Genomic DNA, 25371 nt, shown 5'->3' with positions numbered 1-25371 from the left:
AATATCTGTATGTTGACAGAAAATCTGATATAAGTGGATCAACTGAGGTCTCATGTCAAAATACAAAAGCCCAATCATCATCTGTTTGTTTGTGATGACATACATAATTATCATAAATGGTGTGTAATCTCACACCTAACCAGGATATTAACAAACAAAGAGCATTTTCACAGAACTAAAAAGTGCATCTCCTCAGCAGTTTCAACTTGCCAGTATGTAGTGAGGATCGTTTTTTCCCTGTAACTGCTGACTCGTCTTTTGCACTCCATCCGGAGAGTGCCGTCTTTTAGGGTGACAGTCATTTGATGTGAATCCCTCAACTCACAGAACAGATTTAAATGTGTGGAAAGTCCTGCAAAAGTGATTGTAGATCAGTCAATGTGCCTGCTATACACTCAAGAATCCCACTGAAGTCTGCTCGAATTACAGAAAGTGGAGTCATGCAGCGTGTTTGTTTAATCCATTTAAATCTACAGCATAAGCCTGTGTATCATAGATGTATATGCATATTGGATTTTTGTAACAATGGCTCTGTCTAGGGAATAAAGAAAACTGGCTTCCACACAAATTTCCACATCTTCACTTTTTTGTTAAGTGTGTATGTAATATTTAAACTATATTACCACTGGAAAGGTTGGTAACACCAGGTGGTAACACAAGGAACTCAGCCTGAGCGTTATTAGGAATATTCAAGTATTGAGTTTGACTGCAGGTAGTGATGGAATTGCATTTTTTCACTTTGAATAAGGTTACGCTGTTATCTTTCCAAATTATGTCAAACCTCACATGTGAAATAATATGGATTATCAGTGAAGCAGAAGCCATAACATATTGTTTTTGGCATTACCTCACTGTAAATCAAGTGAAGTGAAGTCAGTTTATTTAGAAGCTATATCATGTTTAAAAACAACAGGTGTTGACCTGAAGTGCTTTCCACTGGGGGGAAGATCTACTTCAATACAGGTGCACATGATTTTAAAATAACGGTGCATAAAAGGAAATAATACATAATGCAATACAATAAAACAATAACAGAGAACAAGTAATAATATAAGTAGAATATTTAGCTATATCATTTTGTAAGCATCATTTTTAGGTTGAAATATAACATTTTCACTTCTTATTCCCATTATCATCACTTCTGCTGTCATGTAGGGGTGACGAATGTGTCGTAATGATAGATGTGTCCTAATGCTAATGAAACAGTCAAATATGAAAGACTAATGGCAGACAGATGTGATATTTTAGTTATCACTGGTATGACTGTGATGAAACTGGGAGGTGATGATTTTTATGTAATCTAGCCTGAACATCTGGCCGAATTTGGTGAATAGAATTAAGTGGCTACAATAACGCTTATGTATTATAAACATCCAATTTTTAAATGTGTAAAGTGTATTCAGAGTAATTACAATCATTGCAGTTGATTACGTTATCAGAACATAGAACACTTATAGATGACAACAACCCTTTTTTGGATCTCATAGCTCCAGTACTTATACATAATGGTTAGAAAGTACATGCTAAATAAATGCTTAGACTGCTCCACTAAGACACATTAGGAAGTATCTTCAATTTAATATTCTAAAATGAAAGTCAAAACTGCATATAATGTAACTTAAAATGAAATTGAAGTATTGTTTAATGTCCTCAAGTTTCCTCCTCGCTTCAAACATTACGTCTCAGCACGGCCTTACACTCCCCAGACAGAATCTGTGCCTCTCTCTCAGTGTGTGTGTGTGTGTGTGTGTGTGTGTGTGTGTGTGTGTGTGTGTGTGTGTGTGTTTGTGCGTGCGTGTTTGATGGGACTCTGCACCATTCTCTCCTCTGCAGTCGGGTGTTTCTGGCTCCCTTCCCACTGCTGCTGCTGCACCACTCCACAGGCCTGCCTCTCTGCACCACACACTCACACACACATGCACTTTCTTCATCTCCACCCATCGTCTGTATGTATAATTTATACACACACACACACACACACACACACACACACACACACACACACACACATCATTTTCCATGCGCACACTTCACCACAGTCAGGTGTCTTGCAATGCAGCACAGCACCTGCTCTCCCTCACATAACACACGCATGCATACACACCCTCCCGCAAGGTGTGCATTGTCAGCAGTGAGCTAAGGATGCTAGCAGTGCTATGTCAATGTCATCCCAGCATACTGACCTATCTGTACACAGCTACCAGCCATCACATTCAAGCAGACACCGCTGTCACAAACACACACACACACACACACACACACACACACACACACACGTAAGCGCTGTACACATGTATGTGCCTTTACGACCAGACACGCAGTGTGAGAAACAGTTGGATACAGGCTGCTGCTGACTCAGCAGTCCCGTGGATAGTGAGAAAGAGAGGCAGATGCAGAGACGGAGAGAGACAGAGACTTGCCAACAGATGAAATACTGCAGTGAAGCAGCCTCATGCGACTCCTCCCTTCCTCTGCCCCTCCTTCCTTCCTCTCCCATCTTTGTCCACCTTTCTAACCTTGCCTTTTTCCTACTACCTCTCTAGTGCGACCCCCTCTACTACCCTTAAATCGCAGTTTGTCTGTGGCTCACCATCTTCACTTTCCAGGACTCCCTGCTTTTCTCTCTGTTGCTCCTTTCTGTCTCCCTCCATTGTTACCTTCTCTCACAAGGTCAATGCAGAAAAAAAAGGTAAAACGTAGGTGGGTCTGTTACATCATGATTTCCTGTGCACTCTGCAGTCCTCTTATCTGTGACCGCTGATTCATTAGGTTGTGTGTATGCATATAATCTTATTTACTGAAAAGAAGAGTTTTAATTAAATAGAGGGGAAAGCCTGCCTGCCTGCCTCAATGATGAATCAAAGAATGCAATACAAACTGACAGATGGTGATGCCATTTGTTACGTGTTTGTGGTATAAAGACCTTTTCAAGAATGTATAGCTTAGATTTTCAAGAGAATAGAAATGGCAATCACTAAGTGTTCTAATTTGTATTTAAGAAAAAAAGGAAAAAAGCTTTGAATAAGTAAGATTCAGAGAGACACCACAACTAATCTAGGAAAAATTGTGGCTAAAGTGCATTTTCCATTAGAGAATATTTACAGTTTTTCTTTTTCCATTTTAACAGGCAGATTGGCTCCTAAAACTGCAATCCTTGGATTAGCCAGGAAAGTTTGAAAAAATATGACAGTGATTTTTGTCAGTAGCCTGGACTAGCCTAAATTCTCCCGCCTCCAGATCTCAATCCAATTAGGCATCTGTGGGATGGCATGGACAAAGCTTTTCAGAGCAGGAATCAGCTGAAGACCAACCACAGACATCCTTTGAAAGGTCTCCTCTAAAAGTGATTTAAAGCTGCTTTAAGGGCACAAAGAGCTGTAGCTCAGTATTTAGAGTCTCTATTTTCATCATTATCATTAACAAGGACTGAGTTGTGCAATCCCTAAAAGTATCACCACTCACTTGTTTTAGTGTTGTGGATGGATTTGACTGGATTTGAGGTGTGAGAGGTACTGGTCTTGAGTAGTTTGATGGAGTTAATGCTGGTCTTGAGTATGCTGACACTGCGGGGTTATCACATAGGCAGCCTTCTTCTTAAAAGTGTTTTAAGGAGCCAATAGAGAGCTATGCAACACTTCTGATTTTGTTCCCAGGTTGGGTCTAAAGCCAATGGATGCTGCTTTCAGTAGCTTCAGTGAGGGCTGATGCCTTTTGGGGGTCTGGCTTCTGAACCCTAACTCCTTAAAGTCCACCGCAAAACCACTAAAATTCATTTAAACTGGGAGCACTTGTACATATCTTATATGTCCCTGTGGCAATATTAACTTAAAGGGAAACTTTGCCCATTTAAAAAAATTCATAGACATTACTCCGATGGTCCAAAACAGCAGGTTTCAAACTTTTTCCCTAAGGGACTCTTCTATTATTGAGTAAACTGATGACACCTAGGTGACATATTTTATTTATTTCCTACACAGCAATTTGATTGGTCAACTTTAAACTCTGCATGTTTCACTCCGCTTCACGACTGCTCAAAATTATCTTCGAAACAACCAAATCACAGCCGTGATGATATACGAGCAGAACATCATTCCTACTCGTGTGATATTGCTTAATTATTTTTAATGCATAACTATTACAGTATGGAACAACTGATTAACTGTACAATTAACCCAAACAGTGAATGTAAAACTGAAAATTTTGTGTCATACCATGTTAGTACAATATTTTATGTATTTGTTTAGTCGTGTGGTTTTAATATCTTGAGTAATAATCTAGACTTAATGAAAAATATTTCATTTTCTTCAAGGAAATGAATAAAATGCTGAGATATAGACTTATTGTATTTTTAAAAAGTTTTCTTATACCCCTTTTAATGAAGAAATAGTTCATTCAAGTTTTGGCAACACCTAATGGGGGTCTGGACCCCCCAAAAGGGAACCAGTGGTCTAAGACTGTCCACAAATATCCAGAAACATAACGAACTCTCTGAAATCAAAAACCAGAGTGCTAAAACTTTGCTGAGAATCGTGAAGTTATAGGGTATGAAGTCTGGAGATGCAGCACAAACAGTGAATGGTAAAAAATGTTGTAGATGACAGTGAGAGCCCCTGTTTTGAGTGTATGGGTGCATTTTCTGTTTCAGAACCGAGGACACTACATGAGCATAAACCTCATCGGCATATTAAAAAGAAAAATAATTTGAACAGTTGTGAAGCGGAGTGACACATGCAGAGTTAAAAGTTATCAGTCCCAGTGATGTTTTACTCCTATATCAGCACCCATGGAATTCCTCTCGACCAACCAAATTGCTTGGTGGGAACTAACTGTTGTATGATACGAAATATCCATAAAATATATGTTATCAGTTGTCTCAATAATAGAAGAGTCCCTCAGGGAAAAAGTTTGAAACCTCCTCTCTTGAACAATAGGAATAATGTCTTTGAATTTTTAAAATGGGCGAAGTACCCCTTAAAACAAAATCACGGTGCAATTCATTGTCTATGCAGCAGCTCTAGACTTTATATCATGAAATGACAATATTGAGACTTACTTCTCTGGTTTCTGGCTTTGACAGAAAGTTATGTTCACAAGTATTTATTAAACTTTCCTAGGCCATGGAAATAACATACAGGAGTTCTTAATTTAGGATGTGTTTCCATTAATTAGAGATGGCATCACAGGGAGTCAGAGCATGCACGCCTGATCCCAGATACATTACTCACTAGTAAAAACAATTATTCAGTTCCAAGCTGCTTTTGTGGGACCAGACATTATTTGCTACTTGCTTAGCTTCCACCTCTTCTGCTGCTTTGCGTCTGAACACTTGCTTGTGTGAGATAAGTGTTACAACTGAACATTAAATATTTTTTGACAGCAGTAGGCGGTAGGTCAGTATCACTCAGCCAGCACAAAGCAGTTTTTGGGTCAAGTGTTACCATTGTTTAAACTTTTGCCACCTAACACCAGAAGGACATTGGTGTAAAATTGAATCATGAGTTATTTTTTGCATCTTAACCACTGCTCTAAAAAGCCTGTAAAGTCTGCAAACATTTTGTGGATGATATATTGACCCCAGCATGCTGCCTTTGAATTGTTATAAGTCTGATATTGTCAAGTCTGGATTCAGTAGATTTCTGTACTGCAGGGTTTAGCTCTAGCGCCCCCTGCTTTGGAGAAACTCACATTGCATTCTGCACACTGCAGCATTCTACACGCAGGTGCCAAAAGAGGGGGCGCAGTCAGCAGTCAATACAGCTCTCGACAAAAATACGACATCTGTCAGTAATTCCTGGAGGAGATGCAGGAATCCAGCAAGCTTTTCTCTGATTATGTCATGACTAGACAGGGATATGAATCAGTCTCAGAACCCTGCAAAGTAATAAACAAAAACAATGCGAGCCTGTAACATCTTTGTGTGATGTGTTACTGTAATATTAACACAAACAGGGACACATTATCCAGTGTGTTGACCTTATTTTCACTGCAGTGTTGCAGCAATAATAACTGCACAGGCCCATACTCTTTTATGATCACTATTAAATAGCACGCAACATGGAAAATATTGATTGATTGCGCAAGAGATGAAAGGTACTTCCTATTCCTTGTCCCCCTCTCTCTTCCACTCTTTCATTGTTATGCATTATTGACAGTCATGTCTACTTATAATAAAGTCACACAGTCTGGCTGCTTTAAGAGGTAGTAATGAAACATTCACAAAGCACTTACAGGGTTTGAGTCGACAGAAGATAGACACACACACACACACACACACACACACACACACACACACACACACACACACACACACACACACACACACACACACACACTCAGATAACAACACAGAAACATGCAAGTGCACAGAAGGGCATGTAAGTATACAAAGGTTTGGGAAGTGGTAGCATTAAAAAATTAATAGTGCTTTTAATTCTTTGTTGTAAAGATGCCAAGGAATAAATTCTTATACTGCTGAAAACAATACTAAAATATACAGGAAAATGATAAAAAAATAAAGGTAAATAAAAGGTTTACTGTCAAGTAAAGTAAATGCCACATTTGAGAAGGGCATTAAATTATTTGTAACTTTATACTTTTATCTGCAACTTAAGATTTGCTACATTGTCAAGTCTTTGGCAACACTTGGTGGACGACATCATAGTGCAAAATCAGGACATTTCCTTTTGTAAAATAGTATGTTTTGTGATGCTACTTGCTCCACTGTTGGGAAGGGCACCAGAAGAATATTAATTCATATTTAATTGTAGACTAAGATAAATGTCCCCTGGATAACACACTGTGTCTGAATGACAAATCAACTGTGTCATAACGACAAAAAACAAAAAACAGCGTCATATAACTAATGTATGTTGAAATGTGTCATGCAAAGAAAAAAAATCTCTGAAACAGAACAAAGACAATATTTACTTATTTATTATTGGAAACGTTAAGTGAAAATATGACCTCTTAAATGCAGAAACATATATTGTGGCAGCTTTGTTAGTCTGTTTGTTTCCTTTTTTTTAAGACTGCTGAGATATAAACTCTGGATTTCCTGTTTACTTCTGCAGACAGGTACTTTAACCAGCTAAGCCACAGTGTAAGTCACTCCCCTTTATCTCCCACCCACGCCATGACGTGCTGGTCAAACAAAGGAGTACATTCAGTGCAAGACTCATTCCTCTTAAATGCACTGTGCACGGAGCGCCACAGGAAGTCATACCCGCCTGTAGCCATCAAACTTTTCATCTCTTCCCTCAGACTGTCAGACACTCTGAATCAACAGTCTGGACTTTGGACTTAATTCACTTGTCAGCAGCTTTAACACCATAATCATTCATATTTCCAGCTGTCCAAAACTGACTTAACTGCACAATTATCTGTGCAATAATTCAACTGTGCTATACTCTGGCATTATTGCTGTATTTATACCGTTGCTTCAACTGCTATTCTTATTAAAATCTTATGTATACTATTTTTGTATTTACATTTAAAATCACTTATAGATCCCATTTCCCAGCTTTTTTAGTGACAGTGGTTCTATGTCGAGCAGTTTACACATATCTAATTTCCTTTTCATATTTTCACTCATGGAATTTTCTTTACATATATTGTGTTATAATGTACATATTTTTACATACTTACTCACAAAATACTCATTTTTGAGTTCTTAAATTTTTTTTCTTGTCATTTCCTCATGCATATTTACATGAGCAAAAGTAATGTGACCACATTTCCCTTGTGGGATCAATAAAGTGACTCTGATACAAATTCTACCCCTTTTCAGAAATATCTCCCTGCTGGTACTCACAAGGACACTGCTTGTAGCTGTTATTATTTAGGAACAGTTTTGCTTTTTTTGTTTTTTTTAAAGGAAACCAAATACTATTACTTTAAAGTATAGACTGAATTTGATCAGTCTGTACTTCAAAATGCCAGCATGCTGCTGCCCTCTAGTGCCTCTCTGTGGGAACTGTAACTGCAGAGTTGCTGAGTTAAGTTACAACACTAGTGGGCAAAAAGAGTATTGGAGGGAAACTGCAGCACTTTGAGAAGTCTGCACAACTCCACACGAATACTGACAAACTTGTTGTTAGCCTAGACTACAGTCAGTGTTCTTCTGAAAGGCAGCACACACCAAATATCAAAACTGCAGCTGTATTACTGAGTGCTTTCCAAGCTGCATTAAATGCCCAGCAAGGAGTAACAATGTGCATCTTTATGGAAAAGTAGTCAACATAAACACTACTCGATCAGTAGGTAAAGCTTTTTTTCTTGCAACACTATCTTTACTGACTGAGGTTGTTTTCATGGGTGAGCTTAGGGTGTGGCAGTACATCTGATACTCAGCACATGAAGCAAACAGATATCTCCTGGGCTCAACCACCAAATGTGTCAAAACTTTATTTAACATATTAGATAAAAGTAAGTCAAAGTTGGCTGGTAAGTTCAGATCTCATAATACAATATAATGTTATTTTTGATTTGTGGGCTGTCTCAACGTGATAGGCCTATGTGAGATGTATTTCATGCAATGTCCCTTTGGTATAGCCCTCTGTTGTAAAGAGAAAGAAAGGAGCAACTGTAGCTTAGTAGCATCTCGATGCAACAAGCTCCCCAGCAACAGTAAACTTCTGGGTTTCTATTTTAAGTTGGCATACGCGAAAAAGCTAAGGCTGCTGACACTATCCAAAAATACACGGGTGAGAGTTACCCTTTGTAATTTCTAAACCACTGAACCGCAAAATTTAATGAGACAGGAGGACAGTTTAGAGACCAAATTCAACTCTGTTGTCCTCTTAGCGCTCAATATTCACTTACTCTCTCACTCAAACATTTCTGGATGATTTAAAGTGACAATTAAATGATAAAACTGGATGAAAATGGGATTTTCCATGAAACCTTTAAAAAAAACCCCAAAGAAAACCATGAAAACCACTTTGCTCTCTTTAGCTTTACTATGCTGAAAACTAGTTTGTGGTGATAAACCTACTGTGTTTTATCATTCAACAAATATCTTATCATTGAGATACCAACATTTCCCAATACCATCAAAGAAAAATTGAATGACATTGAATGATCCCTCCCTGTACAATGACCCAGCCTCACACTCCGTGTCCTGCTCGGGATTGTAAACCTCACCTCTGCTTGGTTTGTTGAGTTTTACTTATGTAGCCAACTGCACATACACAATGTACATCTGTCACTGACAAGAAAGCAGCTTTGTAGCATTTAATATTGCAACTACAGCAGGCAGCAGGAAGGGGACGTTTGTTATACAAGCTCAACGCTGATAAACCTCAACACTGGCTTGTGTAATGCAGGATGAATTTGTTCGCTTTACATTTGAGCCTGCTGTGATCACTTGGAGTAATGCTGCTGAGGGTGTGATCAGATGTGGGTCACAGTGTGGGAGCCTGTTTTGATCTGGTAGCTACCTTTTTATCTGCAAATTACCACAAACCAGATTATCATACTGGTCACATCTGCTCTCACCTGTTCATTCAAATCTATAGATCTATTATCATGCAGATATATGCCTGCTACTGAATACAAGGCCTACTGTATAAATATCAGCAGCACGCTGTTAGCACCTCATTATAGGCCTATTCCTGTCCATCATTCACAACACTGAGTCACAGGGAGCTACTGTACACTATCATTCTGTGTGCACATTGACTGAGCCAATATTTATTTTTATATAGTGCATCATAATCCTGTTTAAAGGCTGTGATGCAGCAGGGCACTCATTTAGCTGTCAACAGAGGCCAAATAGAGACATGGGGGGGGGGGGGGTCATCACAGACCTATAGCATACCACAACTGAAAATCAAAAATCAGTTTAGCTAAAAGCGGTCGAGGAAAGCCGCAAATAACTAGTTTTAATGGATGGCTTTCGTCAAATTGGGATAATGGTGGGATGACAATTAACCGACATTATCTCATATTACACCCATTACCCCCCCCCCCCTCTCTGTCTCTGCACACACAAACACACGCTCACACAGTCGGATATGAGGGGAAAGGCCCTGATGGAGCGGTTTGCGGGCGCTATCATCTGATCGAACTGTTGATCTGCGTATCAATGTATCAGAGCATCGATCGGTTTGGTTGTTTTTTTGTTTCTTACCGGAAAGCGAGAGCAGCAGCAGCAGCAGCGCCGCGCTCAGCAGCTGAACGCCAGATCTCCTCTCCTGCGCGGGGGAAGACATTTTCTCTCCTCCTTATTAAAAAAACACGCTTTTAGCTCTAGAAAAAAAAAACATTAAAAAAAGAGCAGCGAGTTTGCTCTTGGTCAGTGCGTTAAAATGCTAAAAAATCGTATTTTTTGTTTTAGAGGCAGGACATGGCTGGCAGTGCCTGTAGCCTTATGACGGTTGATCTCATGGTTGTCGGTTCGTTGGTGGAGGAGGAGGAGGAGTAGGCAGGGCAGCAAGCGCACTAAAATAAAATGGAGGGAATTTGCTTCACATAAGGGATGTAAACAAATGGCTTATACAAGGGCGTAGCTTTTGTTTCAGTATCGGCGGGGGCATATATGAAGGGGGGTCCCTGACATAAAACTTGGATTTTTTTTTTAAGCAAATTGTGTATTTTCTTTATCAATATGGTGTAAATCAGAATAAAAGTCATTTGTTACTTTTTTTATTTTTAATGGTTGTGGGGCACATGTAGTGTTAGACAGTATTGAAAGGAACGTGTCTATAGACTGAATAAGTAATGGACACAGCTACCATGACATTACCCTGCTGCTTTGAAGCCTCCAGTTTGGCATTTTGGTCATTGCCATCTTGTTTTTTTGTTTTGTTTTGTTTTGTTTTTGGAGCAAGAAGTGACAATATTTGCGCGCGAAGCTGGCGTTGTGGATGAGCAATTGGTGGATCTGTCTGGAAGCTGAGAACATACGCACACAGCCTCTCACTTAAGCAACCCGTTTTTAAATATGCGTAACTTTCAACCTTCCAATTTCCAACCAAATTTTTATAACGTGTGAGTTATAAAAAAACAAAACAAAAAAAAATCACCTTATCATTGTCATCCTATCTGGGTAAACCCACCCATGTGGGAAAAGGCCATATACTAACCCACATAATGTTGGCTGGGAAATGGGTATTTGGAATACCCCGTCTCTTTTTCTGGCCATATTATATAAATACTTATCGGTCAGAAAGCCATTGTTATATAGAGTATACCCAGTTCCTCCTTGGAAAGCCATACCACGCCACCTCATTCACCATCACTACACTACTGTCTAGTTCTACGTGCCATGCCCATTACAGTCATCAAATCTCACAAAAGCTGAGCACTAAGAGAGATTTTGGAATAATGTGTTAGACAGCACTCTCCTGCACCATCACCAAAGGAATAAATGAGGGATTACATTTTGGATCGATGGTTATCCGTCACACACAGCTACTCAGTAGGCTTATGATGGCCCAACTCACACACTTTATGTTGATTTTTCCTATAATTTGTCACTCATGTGTATGCACTGTACATGTAAATCAAAATGACGGCCACTTTTGGAAGGGAGCAGCGGCTACTGTATGTTGGACTTTATTTGACTGACAATACCAAAGCTCAACATCTGTAACTGTGTGCATATCAGCATCTGTAAAATAATGTCTGTATAGGGTCATAGGGATGAGAAGGCCCTACTTAAACAAACCAGGCTGCCGTGCACACAAACAAAAAATTAAGTCAAGACCATCCCAACCTCCTTCCTTTAATCCATTCCTCCATCCTTTCTTGATGGGTGGGAGGCAGAATGAGGGGGGATGCTGGGAAATAAAAGAGGCAAACACAAACTGGTAGTCACATGTTTCTTACTATCCATCTTTTCACATGTAAGGAATTCCTCAGGAAAACGAGAAGAGAGGGAGCAAGGTGGCAGTTATGCTAAGACAGGAGGAGAGGAGAAGTAAGAGGTGCTTAGAAGAGTGGTTTGAAAACATTAAGCCATTAGGAGTAGAAAGGAAGCAGAGGAAGAGGCTGATTGCCAGTCTGGGGTTAGCATAAAACACTGCTGAGAACAATCAGAGAGAGCTTTCAAATTCACTGTCAAAGCACTTCAGGCTTTCAACATCAAGTAGCCATAACACGAGTCCACTTATTGTATGTGCTAGGCCTACATGCTTGTTCATACTGTGGCTTAAAGCCCCCCTCCTCTAAAAAGATGTATTTTTCTTCTGTTTATTTCCCTTAAAATGCCTGATCTTGACTATACTTGTATCTGTGCAAATTTTGGCACTTGAGAGATGTTTTCGCATTTCTACCGAGTTGGGCAATAGGGAGCTTTCCCTAAAATCTGAGATTCAAACACACCCCAGGCAAGCAAGATTAGGTACACCACTGATTAAATAGCCAAAAGAGAACCCCAGTAATGAGTACGAAAGCATTTCAGCACCTCTGGTTCACTCGTCTCTAAGTCTATTTTTTTTTTTTGAATGGGTGTTTGGTTGGAAGCCTTGAATAAGGTCTGTGTTTAAAATTAGCTTAAGGGATTTTTATTTTACAGCATAAAATAAGTCAGTATATACCACACTGGTAAACTTTGAAGCTTTTGTGTCTTAAAAAAGACAGTTGCTAACAAGTGACTAAATGAGACCTCAGAATGTCATTAAGCCAAACTGCCCCGAACATGGTTTTACAGCCTCGTAGTGGCGGCGACACGATTGCAGTGTTGTTTGTTTGTAGCCTAGCAATAGCTTATTACTTCTGACGATTACATTTAGGCTTCAGAAATCCTAAAAGTATTGTTCATTTGAGATTATTTCGCTGAAGAAAACATTTGTTTACCAAAGAGGTTATTTTCTGCAATGACCCAAAATCCAATGGAAAAATCCCATAGGTGTTTTGACGAGGGAAGCAGGGCAACGTTAGCTTCGGCCTACAAAAAAACATAGTCACTGGGGCACGCTATACAATAGTCAATCGCTGTCTAATATGGGAAATACATCACAACATTGGCAAAGAAACCTGAGACCTCCAATGCAGAGCGGACTTGTCAGTGCAGAGAGCACTTAGCATTAGCATGGTGAAAGTTTTGACAGCAAACATGGTAGAGTGTGCAGTTTTCAATTGTAAACTGGACCAACGTAAACACATTGTAACATTGTTCAGTAGCAGATACTATTGTAGGTTTCACAGCCACTAAGGCTGAGTCAGCCACTGCCAATTACAAGCTAACAAGGAACGTCGACAAATTTAGAGATGCTAACTACCCTAACCCGATACAACTGCTCGCCGCTAATTTTGGTACACAACAGACTTCTTATATGAAACCTAGCACAGGCAGCAGTGGCAGGCAGAGGCCAGAAATCCAGAATATCTCAATGAGGGAGATAGAGTTGAGTTGTTTGCAGATCCCTTTTAGAGCTTAACCCTTTGAAACCTGAGAAAATTGGCTAGATTTATTTCAAAAACACGGGAAGAAGGCACTCCAGAACTTCAGGGATATGGCCCAAACTTTATCAAGAAACTAGTAAAAAAGTAAAAGAAAATTAGCATTTGAAACATTTTAAATAAATAAATGGAAAGTAATTAAAAAATAAAAATAGAATCAAAGAAATGACATAAAAATGCTTAAAAATAACACATTTTTGTAACATAATTTTAAATATTTAATTATGATTATAAATATAGTTCTCTGGATAGAGATATAGTCATAGTTAGTTAATATAGTTCTCCTTTTTAAAGGTTTTAAAAAAATAATAATTTTCTAAATCTACACTCTCTTTCTAAATCAAGTTCTTGCAACATAAGCCAAATGTGTTTGTATTACAGTAATTCTAAAATAACAGCATATATGATATGCAGTTAACACCATATATGATATAGGAAAATTATAAAATATTTTTTAAATGCAATGCATATTTTAGGCCTACACAAAATTAAACATTTGTTGTAGTCATTGTAGGCTACATTCATTATGCTATTGGATACTTATAGAAATTATACAACAAACTGTCACCCACACACACATTATCACCTAGTTTATTGGGACTGCACCAGCTGCCCTATGATTCCGCTGCTGTGTGTCAAACTTGTGTGTTTGTGTGTGTGTGTGTGCGTGCATGAGAGGTTGACACTTCTGCACGTTAGCCCCAGTTATTTCTGTGTTGTCAGTTTGCTTTTTTACTTACTCTAAAAGGTTATGAAAACCTATGTTCTCTGCCAGCTTGTCAATCTGAACAAGGTCCGACATGAACACAACATTTTTTACATTTTGTTAACATAATTATTTTGGGTCCATCCATAATGCATTAATATGAGTTTGATCACACAGGCTAAGCACTCATCTACCATACTGTTGCTTTCTTGCACAGTAGAGACTGACATTCTTTCGTTGACCTCAGTGTTAAAAATAACTTTGGATGCTAGTACAGTATGTAACTTCTATCTATATATCCCAGAGTTCACATTTGTGTTTTGATGGTACTGAGATTCGTGTAATGGTGCATAAAAATAGCAACACGTTATTGGCAGTTTGCCATGAATTGTGCACAGTCATGCTCCACAGTCTGTTGATCCTTTACATGTTGGATACATTATGAGCTCCCATGTAGCACCTGCCTCCGGCCAAAATACCAATTTTGCACACAATCTTTCCTCCAACATGTTTGTCTGATGGGTTGTAACAATCTGTAGTAGCATCTAGTGGCCGTTTTGCAACAAAATGTTTCGTCATTTTTAGCATAATTTGAACTGTTAAGGGCATCTTTGGTAAAATAGTAACAGTGTGCAACAGTTACTGCATCAACATAAATATTAACCTCATTCGAATACACCTTATGGTGACTTTTAAGGCTGCAGTTAGTGGTGTGAGGATGCATTGTTTTGTAAAACGGTTGCTGTCCTTGGTGTTGAACGCCTCTGAGGAGTGTGTCTCTGTCCCTGGTGCTGAACTTCACCACAGAGAGCCCAGTCACTGAATACTGTTGAACGTGAAAAAACTCTAACTCCACATACAAGTATTCAAAAGTCAGTATTGATTGATTACAATTTGTTTACAGAGCCACACAATGCAATCAGTAAAGATTTTTTGATATCAAATAAACCACAACTAGGACTTACTAGAGCAAAGCAAATCAATAAAATAACACAAGAAATGCTCTCTCTCTCTCCCTCTCTCTTTCTCTATCTCCCCTGTCTTTCTGCAGAGAGAAGAAATGTTGCTATAAAGAGTGCTCCTTTGTTGCTAGGCAGCAGGGCCATTGTACACGAGTGAATCACTGTTGTACCGACTGTTGCTGATTTAATAAAGACAATCAGAGGTAAGAGGAGTGTTAACGTGATCATCGGAAAAGGTCTAAGATATAGCTGTGGGATAAAGGGTATCTAGCTGTAAAATTTTTTTTTTTTTTCTAAAAAAAAGCACCATTCAAAAAACTTTCTGTAAAAATAGACCTTTGAATTGATTTTGTTTGAAAGAAAGATATATGATTTTATATATATGTAACTTTTATATATTTTATATATATGTTACTGCTACTGTTACTTTTGCTAATTGTTTTTATTGTAATATTCATATTTTTCCCTTCTTTTTAGAATCTACAGAGCATTTGCCAACACCAGACTTATCAGATCGCATTTGTTTTTGCAGTTGATGGAAGTTGTCTATTTTTTTCTAGTGAGCCAATATATTCAGCTATAAGTCTTATGTTAATCTCCAAAATGCTTAAAACTTTGATAAAGACATCACACAACTTCAGTTAAGGTTAGGTTTATGGAGTGTTTGAGGTTAAATTAGTGTCTTACTACTTAACACACAAATGACTATGTAGGTATGTAAATATTGAAATCATCGTTCCCGTCAAGCCAATTGACCGTTAGTCCACTGATTATTAACTTTAACCAGAGAAGATTCATTTGCTATGTAACAGACTGCACACTCAAGTCAATCAATCATTAATTTCTGAACAGCATGCCAAAAAAATCAACCTTTTTTGGTCTGACTTTAAAGGACATGACCATTGAGTTCTTTGCAGTTGTATAACTAATTTCATCCTTTTAATATGCTAATTGCCAATGCTGTCCTTTCCAAATGTCAGAACTTGTACAGTAAAATCAAGAATCACAAAATTGATCCTAGTTTATTACCAGCTCTATTTGTAGTTTGGCAGCTGTTTGAAAGAAATTTAAACTCAGAAATGTTCTGATTTAGAAGTTCAAAAAGAAGAGCCCAAAATGTGAGCATTACTTCTGGTCTCAGTGAGGCTAGACTGTCTGGTTTGGGAGGATGAGTAGGCTCAGCTTGGCATTCATCTCTATTGAAGGACCAACCTTGGATGGCATTCTTCAATCAGTCCAGCTACTGACTAGGGACACAGTAAGTATATGATGTAAGCCACAATACACTGTTAAGTCTCTGAACCTGCTTTTTTTGCATAGGCACCTGAAAGAAAAAAACATCTATTTTCTGAAAAGGTAATGTGTTATTACTTTTTGTACCAGTTTTTACAGTGTTAAATTTAAATATAATTTTCAGGAGAAGTTGTACATTGTTGCCATTTATTCTAGTCTTTTAGACTGATTGTGGAGAGATCAACCCTTCAGTATTGTTCCTTGGAAAACACTGAAAAGCTTAAGATTTTAGTCCAGTAAAAGATGAGAGCTGGCAATACAATACCAATAACATTGTTCTGCTTTTATCCCTCATACCTAAAAAACCGGCTCATCTGCATCTATTCCTTAACCTCCGCCTCACATATGTCCTGCGGCTTGTGAGGAGGAAGAGGTCTATTAAAGTCTAGTTGGGTTGTATCTAGTTTCCCAGCAGTTAGCATAATACATTGTAATATCATGGTGGACACATATGATATACCTAATTATAACTGAGAAAGTCGTTTATAACAGGAATGTCCCTCATAATTGTCAAGCTGTCAAGCCATAGTGTTATTGAAATTATTATTTTTTTAATGTCCCTGGTGATTCTGCCGAAAAGAACAAGTGAAATATTACATTTAAATGTAGATTTTCTACAATAGATCAATTTCAGAGGGACTACACAGTCAAGTGCTCTTGTCATGCTGAAGAGTTTCCTGTTCAATTACACCCGAAATCAGGGGGCATGTAAATGGTGGGATTGGTCACTTACAGATAATGCCTGCGGAGATCACAGAGAGGCTGAGAAAGAGGAACACAGACGCTGAAGAGTTGGAAAGAAAGTAAGAGCAGCATTTTAATTTAGCGCTCTATGTAAATGGAAAATAACAGCTGCCACTTCTTCTTTGTTAAAGATTACTTTTGGGGGGGCATTTTCCTTTTATTTTATGGGACAGTTTGAGAGAGACAGGAAAGGTGGGACAGAGAAGGGGGAACCACACGCAGCAAAGGGCCCCAGGCTGGACTTGATCCGGGCCACAGCAGGAGCCTGAGGCATGTGGTGCGCACACTCTATCCAGTGTGCTAGAGGTCACCCCACAACTGCCATTTCTTGATTATGTTTTTTAGGCCTTGGGTACTGCACAAGAAAAATTATATTTTTACCAGGATTAAATCTGTCTACAGGTCTGAAATGGTGATTTAAATACACTTCATCTTCAAATAAGGCATGATAGTCTCATTTTGTTATGTATATGTAGGTTAGGAAAACACACACACACACACACACACACACACACACACAATATATAAAACAGCTTTAAAAAAAACTTTAACATACTTCTCTGTGAATCCAGCAGAGGGTGCTGTGACTCCACGCTACACACAAAAAAATGCTCTGGAATAAATCTGTCATCATTTAAACATTATTTATGTGGCTTCTTTCTGAACAAACTTACTCTACAAGTTTTCTTGAGCTTATTAAGCATCGGTATCAGCATTCAAGCCAAAGATAAAAATGCTCTTTGAAAAAAGGGGGTGAAAAAAAGGGTTTAAAGAGTGAGTTAATGGTGGTATTATATTTGGTCTGGGGAAGTTTTCCTAATGAATGCTTTTCCAGTTTTCAGTGCAACCTCTTTTTTTTTTATAAAAATATTAATATTTTATTTGAAATTATTCCTATTAGAATTGTCTTAAATATATTCTATAGTAACAACAATATGGTATGACTCTGTGCCATTTTGTTACTGTGGAAGACCAACAGTTTGTCACAGTTTTAATATGAATGCACATGCCCATTTAACTTTTTTTTAAATGAATGAATAAGAAAATGGAAAAATGTCTCTCATCATGCTCCAGATTATTGTTGCAATTATCAGTTTCTACCACAATCACCATCTATTATTCCTACATTTTTAATTGACATTAATTAAAAAATAGAGCTTGCAAAGTGTCATTTTATAGAGGAACCACGATGATACTTCTTCCAAATTCTGCATCAGAAAATCCTCTGAATTTCAACATAGGGAAAGCTGGGAGTGACGACAAAGCAGCAGGTGTGATAGCACACTGATGGTCCTCCAGGTAAGCTCAGAAGTCCACGTATGTGCCACTGGGATACAAGCTCCACTGAGTTTGATAGAATATTTGATTGACAGCTCTGTTCTCCTACCTCCCTTTCTCATCTCGTCTTCCACACACGTCCGTCTTGTCCCTCGCTTCTGACATCCCAGACTCTTTGATCACTCTGCATGTTTGTACTGCACTGCAGAGAACTACTGAGCACTACAGCGAGAGGAGGGGAGAAAGAGAAGGAAAGGGGAGGATAGAGAGAAAACATTCCATCTCTTTGTTTTTCTCTCTGTGGCATCTTGCCTTGTGGGAGTGAAGCTCTTTGTGGGGAATTTGAGAGCTTAACACTGGTGTGTGAATGAATTTGTGTGTGTATGTGTGCAGGAACCCGGGAGACCATGACTGTCTCTCTCTTGTTGACTTCTAAAAGTCCTCCAGTGGCCTGAGACATGACGCTATACCACGTCCTCAAATAACCAAAGGATGAGAGGACAAAAACGGAGAGAAAAAAGCAAGAGAGGAAAAAATATAGTGGGAGGAAGTGAAAGAAAGAAAAAGGCAGTTGGGAAGAAAAAGTTACAAAAAGTACAAGAAGAAAGAATCCATTAGAGCTGGATAAAGAATACAAGTGAGATGCGGAGCAAGAGACGGAGATAAAAACAAATGAGAACAGAGGTAAGGGGAATAAGACAGGTAGAGGAATGATAAAAGTATAGATGTTCAATGGGATAACAAGGAGACGTGTCATTCATCTGTCAAGGTGACAAGAAGTACAGCTGCCAGTCTCCTTTACTGAAGATGCCACTGCTGATTTATTGACTTTGTGCTTCCCTGAGTTCAAATTGCGGTTAACTGGTGGGTATGGAGCATCGCCTTCCTTCCTGGGTGAGAGGCTATCAATAACAACACACCATCACAAATCACACATTCATTCAAAGGCCCTGCTGGACCACTTTATAGTGCTCATTCCTTCTGTGTAGATGGCTAGCATGATGCTGCGACTCCTTAGGCATGACAATAACCCAGCGCACACTGCTAAATTGAGGGCAAGCAAGGCGCAATACATTTACCTAATATAACACAGCATAGAGATAAACTCTCACTGCCATGGCAGCAGCAGAAAAGCCACAGAGCGAGCTGAGAGAGACAAAAAGAGAAAAGGGGAGAATTTTGAATTGTGACGGTTTCAGATCCTGTCCTTCATGGAGGTGAAATGGTCATTTACCTTGTCATTAATTCCTGTTGCACTTAGTGCTGTAATGACAATTTATGTTGTTTTTTCACCAAAATCTTGAGACCTCTACCCTCCACAGATGGTGGTTAAGTAGTCTAGCAAAAACACAGAAACTGTTATCATTAATAATACTGGAAAACTGCCTAACTTTACTTTTTTCCTACTGGGTAAACTCTGTTTACGTCCAGCGGGTAGCCATAATGCACGTTTGATAACTGCCAAAAACAATGGAAGAAGAATAACTTTAAAGTTTGGTTAACAATTAGGTTATCCAGCTAAACACTATTTATCAAATCTATTAATCTGCTCTTATTTGCAGTCAGCGACTGTTCTGGTAGCACCATAGCGGCTGCATCTACCTCTCTCCTCTCTTGTCTCGTTACCAGTATACTGATACTAGAAAGGTATCGCAATGTGCGGCTGTTTAAAACTGCACAGTACATACTTTTATTAGTAGTGGTCCTTTAAGAATTGCAGTGTTTTAATAACAGCCATTATTCTTATGATCTGTGTCCATGTGCAACAGCAGCTTACTGCATACACAGCACACATCCACCAAAATGTAGGGATTGAAGGGTTTGACATTCAAAAGTTATTGTGGGAGGACCCCCAGACTCCCCGCTTTATATGTTTCCTTCCTTCCAATATATTATAATTACACTATAATACTTCTTATATACGATTTTATGTGTTGTCAGCTTCATTTATTGATTAACATAATTGTGAAACCCCCCCCGGCACAGTTACTGTCACAACACCTGTCATTTCTGAAGCCTGTATCTTTAAAGAAATCCTAAAATAATATTGTCTGTTAATTCATATTAGGTCTCTGTAATGGGCTGTGCCATTGCAAGGCATAAATATGTGTGACTTTTCGTCTTTTTTTCGATTTATAGAATTAAACCCTTATAAACGGGATAAATGGGATTTGTTGTGGCAAGAGGGCATGTTAAAGGAAAGCCTGCCTTTTTCCAGCTGTAATCATGTGAGTTAGTTTAAGTATCATATTATATCATCTGATGTCTGTATTAAGAGCTTTTTTACACAAGCATATGCAAGCATAACACTACTACATTACACCGAAGCTCTGAAGATCAGATCCAGCACAGGTGTGGAAACAATGCTGAGGGATGATAATAGCTGCCCACACCGTGCACAGTATAAAACTGTGAAAAAACTGTTTCCTTACACCAAATCTAAAGCTGCACATGACATAAGTATCTAAAAATTGAATTTAAACCTCAGTGGCTCCTTTGATTTTTCCACCATCATCTTTGGTGACCCCATTGTCATTTCTTTCCACCTTGTGCATACTGCCTAATTTCATGACTCCTCTAATGGCTATATTTCTTTCCCTAATTAACTGAGCTGGTTCTCTTCTTTTCTCTATGATGCTGGGCAGAACAGAGGATAGAGGCTGTAATCAAATATGCAGCTCACCCTGTTTGTCCTCCATTCTTTTAAATCTGGCCCCAAAGTAGAGGGATCTAATTACTTCTCTCTCATGCAGGGAGAGTAAAACCAGGACTCCCCAGCTTTGTCAGTTTAGCAGAGGAACTGTACAATCTCACATTTTCTGCACTTTTTAATAGTGAAAAAGGAAGGCTTAATCTTATTAGTGGTGGGATTCCAGTAAGCCTAATTTGCAGTATTGTACAACATCAAGGTAATCTAATGGCTCTTTAAAGGATGCAAGACAGATTACACAATGAGGACACCAGCATTCAGATAATGAGGACTACCCAAAATAAGCAAATGAAAGAAAGAACAAAACTGTTATCTCTTTCAGATGCACGCCGGGTACAAAGAAAGCTCTGCACTTGCCTGATGTGTGCACATACTGTATGCATACAGTATATGCACAATGACAGAAAAAAATAGACTCATACAGTCACATACAAATAGACACACAAAATGCCCACAGCCCGTGCGGAGAGATTTGCAAATGAACCAAACTCCCTCTTTGAAAAACTCTGCATCTATCAAAGAGGTCTCAGCAGGAGTTGGCCAGCGCTCGTCTCTTCATCTCTTTCTTTGCCTGCATCGTCCTTCTTTATTCTTCTCCAGGGATTTTTTTTCCAACAAAATTCAAAGTGAAAGGATTTTAGAGGCTAACATTCACAGCTTTGTTTGGAGATTAGTCAAAGAGAAGAAAGACGACGAGTGTGTGTGTATGTGTGCGTGAACAAGCATGCATATTCCGTGGCCCTTTGTTGACAGCTGATGCAGAGTTAATGTGATAATGACAAGCAGAGATGCAATTTGTTTCCCAGGGAGCCGCGTCATTCAGCAGTTGTGGGGGGTTAAAAGGTCCGCGGCAAAGCAACATCAGCAAACTGTTCAAGCATTTTATATTTACAGCCAATCAAACTGAAATCACCATGGATTTTAGACTCGCGCAACATCGCTTTCCTCTGCCACGAATGTCAGCCTCCCCCTTTACTCTTTCGTTTTGGCCTGTCCATCAGTCATGCCATTTTTGATTGCAGAAATCTGGCTTTCCTAAAGGACCTTCCCACCAAAAATTGATCATTTGAGGATCAAATACTCAATGCCTGTAGGTTTGGAGGGGTGCTCTGAACACAGCTGACGGCCTGGATTAACAGCAGCTACAATGGGATAAGATGGTGACCCAAGCCACTTTCACACATGCATTGCAAACCTGAAATTATCTAGACATTATCAGGAGGAGCTGTATGTAAAGGTTGATAAGATCTCGGTCATGCTGCTCGTGCAAAACCGCAAGAAAACAAACATCCGAGGGTAAAGAGGGAAGGTCATTTACAAAAAGATGGCAACAAAAATGTCTAACTAGAGAGATGATGAGCTTCGAGAACCTCTGTTTATGTGGGCTGAAGCTGAAATCATCAGACGAATTCAAGGAAAGATGAGAGACTGTTGTTTATGACCAAATTATCAAGCGGTCACATGACTATGGTGTAATATTTGACATGTCCTCCCTCCTGCACACTCTACCCAGGCCTCCACCCCTTACCTCAACCAAGTATTGTCCTGAGTTCAGATGAGAAAAGAGACTTGTCAAAACATACTAAAATGTCCTGCAGCATAAATCACTCCTGTTTCCTGCTCAAAATAACCATTGCTTGTCAACTAAATGGTTAAATATGCTAACTCTGGTGGGCCCTTGAAGCTTTATTGGAGGCTATGATGACGGCAAGGCTATATAATTGTCAAATTCATGTTATTTGATTGGAACACACCGTGATTTATTTGGCAGATGAACAGTTCTTTTCCAGTGCATGAGTGCCAAAGGTCACTATGAAAACACAGCAAACTAAAACCAAATAACTCTCCAAACTTTAAATAAATAGGGGAGTGAATGCAGCCCTTGCATGGCATATTTGTTACAATGCAGATGTTGCAATAAAAGTTTTTCTTGCCAAGGTTCTTCAATTGTTTCCTCCCCTGACATGAAAGTAAAAAAATAAGGCTTAGTAATCTGCATAATGATGACTTTTGGTTTACTTTGGCTGGGCAACTTTGTTAAATACAACATGAATTCAAATTTGATGAATATTTAAAGATATATGTATTTTTAAAAAAATCATTAAAAAAACCCTTCCAGGCAGATGTACACACATTGACAAAAGCACATTTATATATCTGGAGTCAGAATTGGCTTCATCCGCTGTATTTTGAGATACACTAAGAATTAGCGAATTAGCTCCCAATAAACTTAAAGAGGCTATGAGGTGTAGTCATAACCACACAACACAAATGTGTGGAAAAACACATTCCTGCGCTCACACGTGCACACACACACAGACACACACACATGCACGCATGCCCACACACCAGCATGGGTCAGAAGGTAATTAAAAAAGGGCTCTGTTCTTGGAAGCACAAGGTTGCACTTGTCTGCGACCCTGAAAAATGCATAATGAGAAGCAAAGATAGTCAAAGAGCAGCAGTGTAACCTTCACTTGTCTTCTGTATTTTAACATTCTGTAAAACACCTCATCGGCCTTCATCATACTTACAAATTCCACTCAAAATGCCCCTCAACAGCGCTCATTGTTTTACATTCTTCTATTCATTTTCTACTTTTTTCTCACCAAGAGAACCATTCAGAGTAAGACGATCTATCTAATTTGTCTAGTGTTCAGGAATTACACTTAGACTCTTAAGATAGAAATAAACATCATGTCAGCAGTGATCAGTGATAATTATAAGGGTAATGACAACAATGATAGGGGACCATAAATGTAGATGTACATTGTAGGTGAGGGGGGTAAATGAGCCTTCCTCACCCTCAGATGTTCAACAATCAGCATCAACACGTCTACTCTCTTGCTGTAAATTCTTCAATTACCTGCTCAATCAGACATTACAATGACTCTATACTAGGGTGCTAGAAGTGCTCATTCTGTTAAATGTCCAAATGAACTAATTTGGATATTTGCATTCTCACATTTAGCTTTCTTCAGGTTATGTGTCAATGATTTAATATTTGCAGTGCATGTGTGAGAGGGGTTTGTGTTAGGCTAAATTCTTAAAGTTAACTTGATTTTTTAAAAAATAGATTTATGCATTCAGATTTGGTATTATTGTAATGTTTTATTGTACAGCATCTTGTAAATTACAAATGTATGTGTCATATATAAATATATGCACTCTGGTTTTGCCTTCTGGAATGATCCATAATATTGCTACAGCTTCTGTAACTGTCACTACTACTTCTATCTCTGGTACCTTACAGTTGGTCCTCTCATTTTCTCAAGTTTTCTATTTTTTGTGTCTTTTTCCTCTCACCAAGCTAACAAGACCAGCGCTTATGACTGGATCTTTGGCTGCAGATCTGATAAACAGAGATTCTCCAGCGTGTTTGTGTTCTCGCCTTTCTATAACAGCACTGATAACATGATTCAGGATGGATAGCAAGTGGGAAGGGACACACTGCAACACTCCTGGGAACAGTGCTGGGCAAGTGTGGTCCACTTAGTGTTCTGCCAGAACAACTCTGACAGCATGTTAATGCTAGTGAGGCGATGGGTGCCAATACTCTATCCCGTATTAAGGTTTTCCACTAGAGCAGATGCCATATGTTCCTTTCTGCCACAGCCACATGTCCCCTTCCCTTTCAGCTTTGCCTTAAAGGGACCGAGTGTAAATGAGGGAGAAATCAACAGATTTTTCCTCAGCTCTCTGTTGCTAATGTGTTTCTGTGTTCAAAAGCCAGCACAGTTGGGAAAAGAACAGTCTTAACATAAATAAATAAATAATAGGGAACATCACCATTCTTCTTTTTTTTTTTTTTTACTTCACAGTAAAAACACCCTGTTTTACATTTATACCAGCCTCCTAGTTTTCTCAAGGAATGGATTTCCATAACATGATCTTTGGCATATATCTCGAACCTTACTCATACTGAAGGGATGAAACGACTTCTGCTCGAATGTTTGCATACCGGATCAAGGGCAGAGCACAAGTGTGAAAAAGTGTATGTGCGAGTAAATGAGAAAGAGATTATATAAGATGGAGAGAGGCAAATCAAACACAAAATAAGTAAAAAAAAAATAGTGTGCTCTGAAACAAAAATAAAAATAATGCACAGATCAAAGCAGTGTCTATCGTCCTCATTCACGTGTCTTCCCTTGCTTTTGCCTGTTTTTCCTTGGATGGAAGTGGGCTTGTGAGTGTGAGTGCAACAGAGGAGGTGAATTTAGTGATTTGTTTTTTTTTTTCAGGAGGAGCTTGACTCCTGTTGTTGTTTTTCCTTT

The 25371-nt window shown here is 38.8% G+C and overlaps 1 protein-coding gene and 1 long non-coding RNA gene across 4 annotated transcripts in view; one reads left to right on the top strand and one right to left on the bottom strand.

Moving 5' to 3' along the window:
• Positions 1 to 17605, top strand: part of LOC148189339 (uncharacterized) — a 29836-nt gene extending 12231 nt beyond the window's left edge. Inside the window, exons 2-3 of the long non-coding RNA XR_015776790.1 lie at positions 15162 to 15275; positions 15550 to 17605. This is a non-coding gene — a long non-coding RNA (uncharacterized LOC148189339). The remainder of the gene's footprint in view (positions 1 to 15161; positions 15276 to 15549) is intronic.
• scn2b (sodium channel, voltage-gated, type II, beta) overlaps positions 1 to 25371 on the bottom strand; it is a 286557-nt gene that overhangs the window by 9191 nt on the left and 251995 nt on the right. The window contains exon 1 of one of the 3 annotated variants that reach the window (XM_042487188.2): positions 10130 to 10392. The exons of the other annotated variants lie outside the window; for them this stretch is intronic. Coding sequence (XP_042343122.1) covers positions 10130 to 10211 — 82 coding nt within the window. The 5' untranslated portion in view covers positions 10212 to 10392. Of the gene's footprint in view, positions 1 to 10129; positions 10393 to 25371 lie in introns of those variants that run through there. 3 annotated transcript variants of the gene reach the window in all.

The sequence above is a fragment of the Plectropomus leopardus genome, chromosome 6 (assembly GCF_026936395.1).
Source record: "Plectropomus leopardus strain MGB_pleo_1.0 chromosome 6, ASM2693639v1, whole genome shotgun sequence".
Classification (NCBI taxonomy): Eukaryota; Metazoa; Chordata; class Actinopteri; order Perciformes; family Serranidae; genus Plectropomus; species Plectropomus leopardus.
This window is presented reverse-complemented; position numbering and strand designations above follow the sequence as displayed.